Source organism: Oreochromis niloticus, linkage group LG20 (genome assembly GCF_001858045.2).
Source record: "Oreochromis niloticus isolate F11D_XX linkage group LG20, O_niloticus_UMD_NMBU, whole genome shotgun sequence".
Classification (NCBI taxonomy): domain Eukaryota; kingdom Metazoa; phylum Chordata; class Actinopteri; order Cichliformes; family Cichlidae; genus Oreochromis; species Oreochromis niloticus.
In genome coordinates this window covers 16592345-16603100 of record NC_031984.2, presented here as the reverse complement: position 1 = coordinate 16603100, position 10756 = coordinate 16592345, and the positions used below count along the sequence as shown (strand labels likewise).

At 37.7% G+C, this 10756-nt stretch overlaps 1 protein-coding gene across 1 annotated transcript; it reads left to right on the top strand.

The window, feature by feature from the left end:
* The first annotated feature begins 4339 nt into the window (after positions 1-4339).
* rab5if (RAB5 interacting factor) lies at positions 4340-10499 on the top strand. Its single transcript, XM_003439031.5, has 4 exons — positions 4340-4659; positions 6901-7004; positions 7121-7250; positions 9030-10499. The coding sequence occupies exons 1-4, from the start codon at positions 4552-4554 to the stop codon at positions 9069-9071; spliced, it is 384 nt and encodes a 127-aa protein (XP_003439079.1). The 5' UTR covers positions 4340-4551; the 3' UTR covers positions 9072-10499.
* Positions 10500-10756: the final 257 nt, after the last annotated feature.

The window sequence follows — 10756 nt, the reverse complement described above, 5'->3', positions numbered from 1 at the left end:
TAAAGCTTCATTCAAACATGTTAAAGACCCACTACAGTTAGACGTGTTTTAGTCCACGTGACCTTTTAGCTGTTTTAATTACGCAAATCTCAGTTTACATAGTCTGCAATTTATGGATTTCACTGAGTGGGCAGTTATCTGTGCTGTGAGAGTGGCGAGCTTTGAAGCTGAGTGGACAAATATTTAAATTTGCTGGGTGGCCACTCAAATGCCAGTTTATTAAGTACAGGTGAGGTCAAAGCTAATTTCTTTTAGTCAGGCTACTGTATAGTCTTTCTTTGTTCACAAAAACGACTATAATAATAATGATTTTGACTTTGCCATCAGCTTTTACTTTAATAATAAAGTTTAATAATAATGACTCATTATAGCTTAAAAAAAGAGTCAAAATAAAGGTATGTAAATAAACAGAAAGGCTAGAAATTAAAGGCTTTGGTGAAGTGATGAGGTGCTGCAAAGCATACTGAAGGCTCTGTCCCCATAAGTTTGGAGGTTGATGCAAGGGACTGAAAACATTTATTTGTTATGTTAAAGGACAGAAATCAGCATATCCTCTACATTGGTTTTACAATTCAGCTGCAACATAAACCACATCCTCAGCTGGCCCAGTACTTGAGGCCGCTTAAAAAGAATTTGGTTTTGCTGCCTGTTGCATTGTAGCGGGTATTTTGTTAAACCTGAGAGCTTTCCATGCAGGTTGGTGAATTCGCATCACAAATCCCTAAACTGACTAAAGTAGAAAGACAACCAAAACCCAGCAAAGTCAGTAATGCTCACAAAATGGACCACGGTGCAAAGCCAGTCAGTAAAAAGCAGCCACACGGGAGCATCACTTTAAAGGCATTCTTGTAAACTCATTTGTAGCTGATAAAGCACAAAAAACACATCATATAGTATTCTAGTGTTACTGATTTTCCATTGGGCCCTGTTTGTTATACGTATGTCTAGTTAGCTTCAAATTAAACACAATGACACATCCCCCACATCTTTCTGAATGAGTCATTGTTGGGTGGGTCAACTTAAAGACTCAAAGTGAAATTCTCTTAATGGTTTTCATTAGTGCAACAAATAAACTGAAGCTAACCCGACGTCACGCCGGATAGAGACCCATTAATGATATATTGGAGTCACCAGTGAGACACATTAATCAATTATTTTCCCAAACTCCTTTATTTGCAGTGACTACATTAGTTGTTCAGCTGACATACGTGTAGAGGTATGGAGATGTTTAGGAGAGAGGGCAGTGCACTTGTTGGCCACATTGTTCAACACAATCTTGGAGTGTGAGACGATGCCTGAGTACGTGAGAAGAAGTGTGATGAGACAGATTTTCAAGAATAAGGGTGATGTGCAGAGCTGATGAGCCACAACATGAAGAAATGGGAAAGAGTTGCTGAAGCTAGGTTAAGAAGGTGATCAGTGAGCAGCAGTATGGCTTCATGCTGAGAAAGAGCTCCACAGGTACAATGCTTGCTTTGAGAGTGCTGATGGGGAAGTACAGAGAAGGTCAGAAGGAGCTGCACCACCTTTGTGGATGTAGACAAAACATAAGATAGGGTGCTGAGAGAGGGGCTGTGGTACTGAATGAGGGAGTCAGAACTGGCTGAGAAATACGTGAGGGTGGTGCAGCACGCGTATGAGGACAGTGAGACACTGCTATAACGTTCACAGACAACATTGTGATCTGTAGCTAGAGTAAGGTGCAGGTGGAGGAGCGCCTCGAGAGGTGGAGGTACGCTCTGGAAAAAAGAGGATTGAAATTCAAAGAAGATAGAATACTTGTGCTAATGAGATGAAAGTGGGTGTAACAGTAATGATGCAAAGGTCAGAGGAAGTGAAAGTGGATTAGTTTAAATACAACCACCCAAACTAATACACAGTGCACAGGAGAGGTGAAGAAGAGAGTGCAGGCAGGGTGGAGTGGGTGGAGACAAGACTAGGGGTGATTTGTGACAGAAGGTTTGCAGCAAGAGTGAAAGAGAAGGTTTACAGTATGTTAGTGAGACCTGCTTTGGTGTAGGTTTGAAGATAGTGGCACTGACAACAAGGCAGGAAGAAAAGATGGAGGTGGCAGAGTTGAAGATGCTATGATTTGCACTGGGAGTGAGAAGGGAATGGGGTTGGACATGATGAATATGTCAGAGGGACAGCTCAGGTTGAGCTGTTCGGAGACAAGTTGGAGAAGGTCTGGACATTTCCTGTTTAGAAAGAGTGGCTATAGGATGCAGGATGTGGAGTTCCAGGCTAGAAGAAAAGAGTAAGACCTTGCCTAAGAATGGTAGAGATAGGTTAGGGTGAAATACAGGCAAAAGGAGCAGCCAAAAGAACAAGAAGAAGAATAAACAGTTTTACATTGATTAATTGATTAATAAGATAAGTCAGTTTAGATTAAACAATCACGATTACTGTAGTTATCATGGTATATGTTGGGGTTACCACGAGGTATGACTTGAACTCAATGGGGTGAAGCTCAATCAAAATAAATGAAGCCCTCTGCTGGACAGTGTAGGGAAGTACCTCTATGACTCTCAGAACAGCCAGTGAGAGAAACAAGCAAGCATCCATTCATCAATTTGTCAGCTAAAAAAGTCATATTACATCAGTTATTACAGTTAAGTCACACATTATTTCTGTGATTTCACTTTTTAATCAAAACATATAAATTTTGCAGCCTGCTTGCCGTAAATGCTATTTTAGGAAATCTCTGCATACGCTTTATATAACTATGGATCCCATACTTTTTATATAATGACCCTTTTTTATGATGTATTATTTATATAACAAGTTGGTGCTAGAGAAGAGAAAAATCCAGGATTTCACGTGAAAAAAAGACCAAAAACCCCCTCTTGTATTTATTTTGATACCTTGGAAAAGTCCTGACACAGCATGCAGGGAAACACCTTTCTGTTTTTATACATGCTCACCTCCATTGAAGCGCTTTTGATGTTTTCTCCCCACAAGACATGCAGAACACTGTTCTTATTATTATCCCTTATTTTTGAAATATACTTCAGAGCTGCCATAGTTCTTCAGCAAATCAAGAAAAAGCAGCGGTCTCACAGACCAAATGAAAGGTTGGCTTATTGAGATCAACAGATCAGTTGATTAGTCATTAGGTGCAGCTCCATGAGCTATCATGTGCTATTTGTGGAGGTCTCTGATGTGGATATCTCTGACTAATCATAGGATTAAGGAAAATAACCATGGAACCTTTTTTATGCAGCTTACATAAAAAGACACCTTTTTGGTCTTTATAGCTGCATGCCAATAATTTATATACTCTGAATTTTTGTACTTTTTGTAAACATTACAGCAGTGATTTTCAAGGAGGCCTATTTGTACTCTGAGGGTACTTCTGCAGTTTCAAAGATCCATCCACCCATTTTCTTTTGCGTATTTGAAGTATCCTAAACAGGGTATTCCAGACATCCTTTTCCTCAGCAACAATATTCCATTCCTCCTGGTGGCTTCCAAGGCTTTCCCAGGTCAGACAAGGACTATAATCTCTCTGCTGGGTGAGTCTCTTCCCACTTGGGCATGCCCAGAACATCTCTAAAGAGAGGCACTATAGGCATCCTAACCAGATGCTTGAAGCACCTCAGCTGGATTTGTTTGAAATGTTTCCATGTGGTAGATTTTTTTTTCTGATTTACTTTGAAAATAAAAATGACTGAACCAAGTCACTAAAACCAGATCTCAAAAACCAAAGGAGATAATAAATAAATGGTTGAAAGAATCAGCCCAGAATAATAGCTCAGATTAAGTTAGTTAATACTTCTTGTGCTCCAAGGTCTAATCAGTGAGACTTTTACTTGGATTAAAAAAAAGGATAATAATAAGATAATTATATATAAATTTCTGGATAGCTTATCAATATAGATGGCAGATTTAACTGTAATGGAAATGGAGAAGCTTACTAAATATAATAGATGCCAATATGTGTAAGTGTCAAATGAATGGAAGGAATAGCTAAATAATTAGATAAATGTAATGAATAGCTTACATGGCTACTGTTTTACCTCCAAATTGAGGTAAACGTGTTTAAACACTTACTATTTCATTTTTGTTTAAAAAAATCTGTAATTATATTACAGTAATGCATGTTACCAAATCAAAAAAATTAAAACATTTAGAACATGTTAATGAATATTCTATGTATCACATTTCACGTAACAGCCACTGCAAGTCGGTCTGATAAAAATCACTGGGGTACTAACGTAATTTGGTAATACGGGGCACTTTCTGAGTTTCACCATCAGAGGTCGCTGTGGAATTTATAGCGATTCTGAGGAATAGCGGCGCAGAAACGTCGCACTCTCTGATTGGCCGTCAAGGGCTGGGTTCAAACGATATTACGCATGCTCAGACTCCCTTTTACGGTTAGCTTCTGAAACCTGTCAGCTCAGCGAAGCGTAGATTTTCTTAATACCTTCAAATATTTCCTAGCACTTTCTGCCTCCGGTCGAAGAAGGACAGTGAAATCTACCTGTAGGTGTCACCGAGCTTGGAGTGTAACTTTTCCACGTGTGTCGCTGAAAGAAAGCGCAAAGAATGACGAGCATTTCAAAGCGGAAAGAAGAAAGTCATCTAGTGAATGGAGGTGTAAAGCAGTCCACATGGAGCAAAGCCTTCAGCAGTAACGCTGTTTGGGAAGAGAAGGTCAGCCAATTTGTTCTTTTTCGTTATGTTATTGCTCTTGTTGTTAGTTGACTCAAAGTTGTGAAAGCGTGTAATATGGCAGCGAGCTGGAGCTGTGGCTGCGAAGGATTAATCTGGGCTAGCTGTCATATCTAAAGGGAGTAGAGTTAATCGTCTTGGTTTAGCCCTACTTTCAAATATTGCTGTTGTTTGTGGTTATTCATAACGAAATTCATTGCCTAATAAATATTGTAAGGCTTTCAAAGTCTGACTGATATATTGGTTGGTCGATAATATCACTGATATGTCCCCATAACATGAGAATTTATTTATACCACTAAAATGTATTTATTTTAGTGGTATACTCAGTACTGGTTGCAGAACATGTAGCTGAGTGTGTCAACATACAGTGCTGTGGAAAAAAAAAAATTCCTGGTCCTGATTTTTTTTTTATTCTTTATTATTGTGGTGTTGGGTTTTTTTTTTCCAATCTATCTCTTCCGCTTATCCAATTCAGGGTTGCGGGGGTGCTGGAGCCTATTCCAGCTGTCATAGGGCAAGAGGCAGGGTACACCCTGGACGGGTCGCCAGTCTGTCGCAGGGCTAACACTGTCGTTTTTTTAGGTTTTTTTTCCCCCCATGTTTGTCACACTTACATGCTTTAAATCATCGTAATCATCAAAGAGGTTAAAAAATAGACAAAGATAACCCGAGTAATACAAAATGCAGGTTTTAAAAGATGATTTCATTTATTAAAGTGGAAAAATGACCCCCACCCAGACTATATGTCATAACCTAATAAGAATCTTGACAGTCTGTAAAGGTTTACAAAGCCATTTATAAGGCTTTGGGTTGCCGGTGGACCACAGTGAGAGCTGTTATCCACAAATGGAGAGAACCTGTAGTGACCCAGTGCTGAGCCTTCCCAGGAGTGGTTGACAAAACTATTCCAAGAGTGCTTTGTTGATTCATCCGGGCGGTCACAAAAGAACCCAGAACAACATCTAAAGGACTGCAGGCCTCGCTTGCCTCAGTTAAGGACAATGTTTATGATTCCGCAACAAAAGACCGGGCAAAAACACAGCATCCATTGGAGAGCTGCTGATTAAAAAGAACCCAAAGGATTGTCTCACATCTGCCAAAAAGCATCTTGATGATCCTCATGACTTGTGGGAAAATATTCTGGGAACTGATTAGACAAAAGTTGATTTTTATTTTTATTTTTTTTTTTTAAGTCACAAAATCAGTTACAACTGGCATAAAACTAACACGGCATTTCTTAAAAACATCATACCAACAGCCAAACATGGTGGTGGTAGTGTGATGGTCTTGGGCTGTTTTGCTGTTTTAGGACTCGAACGACTTGTTGTAAATGATAGAACCGTGAATTCTGCTCTCAACCAGAAAACCCTGAAAATCTCTGGCCATCTGTCCATGCCCTGAAGCTCACTTGGGTTATGAAACAGGACAATGGTCCAAAATGCACCACCAAGCCCACCTCTGAACAGTTAAAATTAACAAAACAAATTGAGCTATTCAGAGGTATGGCAAAGTCGAAGTCTGCGCTCAAATCAGATTGAGGTAGTTTACTATGACCTTAAATGGGCCGTTCATGCCTGAAAACACTTTACGTGACAGAATTAAAACAATTTTGGAAAGAAGAGTGGGCCAAAATTCCTCCCCAGTGATGTGAAAGGGTCATTGCTTGTTATTGAAACCATTTATTAGGTTTAGGCCTCAGTTGCTTTTTAACTTAGAGCCGGGTAGGTTTTGATAACCTCTTCCCCTCAAAAAATGAAATCATAATTTAAAAATTAATCTTGTATTTACAGTAAGGGAACAAATGCTTTTTCACAGCACTGTAGGACTAAGTTGTTAAATTGTTTTTAAAATGCATAGACAAAAAGTTAACTATGACCCAATTTTTCTGTTTTCTTCTCAAAGAGTGTGTTTAATAAAAGGAAAAAAAAAATCTAATTAGTTTTATTTGGACTTGATAATCAGTCAATGCAATCATTTTTTGCCATGACCTGAACTAAAACCTTATCAGTTGCTTATCAACAAAATGGTAATTAGCCCACTTTTAATTATGCCTGCTATCTCTGATTACCTGGATAGGCCTAAAAGGTGGACAGCCTTTCCAACAAAAACGCACTCCTTTGATAGCATTAAATCAAATAGTATAGTTATTTCAGCATCTTTATTTACTAGCATTATAACTGAGTCATTCTTTAAATAAAATTTGTTTGTTTTATTCCACAGGATGAGTTCTTAGATGTGATTTATTGGCTCCGACAAATTATTGCAATTATCCTTGGTGTGATATGGGGCGTAGCACCACTAAAAGGATTTCTGGGAATAGCCATGTAAGTATTGTGTACAGCTTGTCTAAACCTTACATCTTTCACTGACCCTTTACATATCCTGTTGTACCAAAGGAAACACTGAAAAGCTAACATCTTTGTGTGTTTGCCCTTTTTAGATTCTGCATTATCAATGCTGGCGTCCTGTATGTATACTTCAGCAGCTTTCAGCAGATCGATGAGGAAGAGTATGGAGGCACGTGGGAACTCACCAAAGAAGGCTTCATGACATCTTTTGCCCTGTTTCTGGTGGGTTTAGTAATGTCTATCAAAATGTATAAACTGTTGAAGTATAACAAAAATTAGACTTTCAAAATGGGCTCATCTGGTTCCTGGTGTGCATGCATGTAAATTCATGTTAGATGTCACATTGGGTTAAGCAAGGGTAGCACATTTGTAGTCCGTTAGCAGTTCAAGGATGGCCCATTTACCTCTAGAGAGCTGTGTCAATGGAGGCAGTGTACAAAGTATGTGGTACAAGCACTCTGTGGGTTTGTGCTGCTGTTGATCCGTCAGCCAGCCACAGAAATTCATGAAATTCAAACATACAAAGAGCTGAAGTGAAACGGCGTGTTAAAAGCAATGAAAAGCATCTGCTGTCTGGGCTTTTCAACAAGTCTGCTGGGCTGTCTACTTCAGGCTGTCTGTGCTCATGTAAAACATGGGTGTTGTGTGGGTCACGTGACACTTCTTTCACACAAAATGATCCCTATGAGTGCACCCTACTCCAGTCAGAGACAGCAGATGATGAGAAATGGTAAATGAAAATCACCAAATAACATAACAGTAAAATGCAAAACTGTTACAAATAGTATGAAAGATTAAATCTTTAGTGCAGTGGCACTTTGGTGTCGCTGGAATTTGTTGAAATGCATAATTGTAAATAAGTGTTCATCAAGCAATTACACTAACAGTTTAATTGGTTAATTACTTTATCTTATATGAATGATATTTAGCTTGCAAAGACGAGCAATAAATATCTGTTCATTAGTGAATAGTTTGGTGTTTTTGTCATCTCGCTATATACAGTGATATAATAAATATAATAAAAATAATATTTTATTAGATTTATAATAATAATAATAATAATAATAATAATAATAATAATAATAATAATAATAATATAATAAAAAATAACATCATAAATGAACATGTGTGTTTTTATACATGAGGAAAGCGACAGGCTTTTTCCACAGGCCTGTAGGGGAGATTTTTGCTAGTACACATAATTATGTTAAATTTTTTTTTAGTTTATTGCTTCTCAAACACAGACAAAGTACTTTTCAATTCTAGACTGCCCCAGGAGAAAGGAAACCACTGTGAGTGAAATGCAGTGAAACTTTAAAAGTTTACAGTTGGTTGATTTTTAGATGAAGACCAGATGTTAAACTGCTACTACCAAAAACACCGTCACCTTAAACCTCCAAGTTCTCTTTTTTTCCCCTTTTTTGTTTCCCCCCCTCCCCTCAGTTTTTGTCGTTTAGAGATTTGTATGATTCATAAAAATGTCAGCTCGTTGTCTAAAGTTTTTAATTGTTTTCTTCTTGTAGTATTTGATATTAATTTTCACGTTACTCTCTGACATGTTAGTTGATCAAATTAAAAACAAACAAACTAACAAAAAATCCAAATTTGTGATGGTGTTCTTTCTCACAGTAATACGTTTTAATTCAGTGTATTAAGCCTCACAGCCCAGCAGGAAGTTTGTTTTGGAAAAGAAGAGAATATGTGCTGAGAACCATTACCAGAAAATGTTGGTGTGTCGCCAAAGTGCTTGCTCATACGGGGTCATGTGATTGTTGGGGTTTTCTCTGTATGTATTATTGTAGGGTGTACCTTACAACATAAATATATGTTCTTGTGAGAGATGAATATGATACAGTGTGATGGTACCAGAAGTTCTGTATTACATCAGTGTTTTTAAAGCTATCTGATGGTTTTCTTCAGCTCAGTTTGAAATCTGTCAGGTCTGAGGCCCATGCTTTGATTGTGAATGTAACCACATCTTTTTCTCTCTCTCTCGATCAGGTGGTGTGGATAATCTTTTACACAGCTCTACATTTTGACTGAGGAGGAATCTGTAAGACACTAAAAACATTGAACACTTCTGCTAAAGTAAATTGTCAAGATACAAGAACTCAGTGGTATGGGATTATCAGTGCTACTACATAAAGTATGACTTCTCAGTGTGCAGTGCACCATGGGAATTCTCTTTGGAATATCCAGGAAGAACACAGCAATGAAAATGTTCAAATACTGTACTTTTTTTCTTTTCTTTTTCTTTATTTTCCGAGAGTTTCTATTGAAGGCATATTTGATTCATTCATTTCCTTCAACACGTCATCTTCATGACTGGTAAAACACTAAAGGCACAGGAAACCATGTGGTTGAATCTGTATCAATTTTTGTAAACAGTAGCTTGATGAGCAACATGAACATCGATTTCAGAGTGAAATGATAACGAATAGCGAGCGCGGTCACTGTTCTCGCAGGTTATTGCTCACGAGCTGGTCAGTCAGGTGACAGGTGCAGGACAGTGAAAACAGTGTGTCATCATTTAGTCGAGAGGGTTCAATCAGTCCACGGTTGAATGTTAAATGTCTCCTTTTATTTCAGGGACAAAAATCCACCATACCCGATGAACAGAAGTACTAGTAAAAGATTCAATCTGTGGCTTCACTGTTAATCCCCCAAACTACCTTATGTATATTTGTCTCTTTCTTTTTCTTTTTTTTTTAAGATCTTAGCTGCCTTAAAGTACAGCACATTACAGCTTACTGTTATGGTTACCAGCTACAGTATATGTATGTCTGTATTTTGAAGGCTGGAGTTATGTTTTCTTGTGAAATAGAACTCCATTTTTTTTTTCCCCTCAAGTGGATATAAACCTTCAATTTCTTATTATTTCTAAAGATCTGCTGTCAAATTTAACGAATGTGAAAATTGTAGCTGGAGTCTAACTTTTAATATTGAAATAAATGCTGGTTGTAAGAGCGTGTATTGGCTAATATCCTATCTCAGTGTCACTAGTGTCAATGTGCTGCAGGAACAGATAGCTATCAAATTTATCTCTCCATAAATGTTCCTCAATGGAAAAAGTGAGGAAACTTGCATGTTGTGGTCATATGCAATTCACAGATTTAAGTCAAACCTGATCTGTTAGAATTATTTAAATTTAATGTCTTTCTCATACGTAGCTTCCAGATCAAAGTCTTAGTTCTTGTGTTGAAATTAATTTAAACTTGTCGGTAAAATGTCTGCATTGTCCCTTTTCTTAAATCCAGCTTGTATTATGCAGATTTATTTGTATTTATGCCTTGTTTGAATAAACATTTTTCAGTATTTTATCATGAAGAACTTAAAAAAAGCAGTTCATGCAAAGTTAATGCAATGGTACTGTTATATTAGATATGCAGCTGGTGTTTGAAAGGTTTGTATTTTCTGATCAAAATTTTGGGAATCATTAAACATGGGCTTTATTTGGCCTCCATTTTCAAAGAGGTGGTCTCTCTCTCTCTTTTTTTTTTTTTTTTTTAATGAATCTAAATTTAAAAAGTGATTGAATGCAAACTGAAACTGACATTGGAAAAATATTTGCGTGTTTACTGTGACTGTTTTGTATGTAAAGTTGCGAGTGGTAATGGCCTTTGGGTAGGAACTGTTCAAATTTTTAGTAATCTGCGGTGTCTGCAGAGGTCGAACGGCAGGTAGGCAGGATGAGAGCAGTCTTTTACAATGTTTGGGCTCTGTAAAGG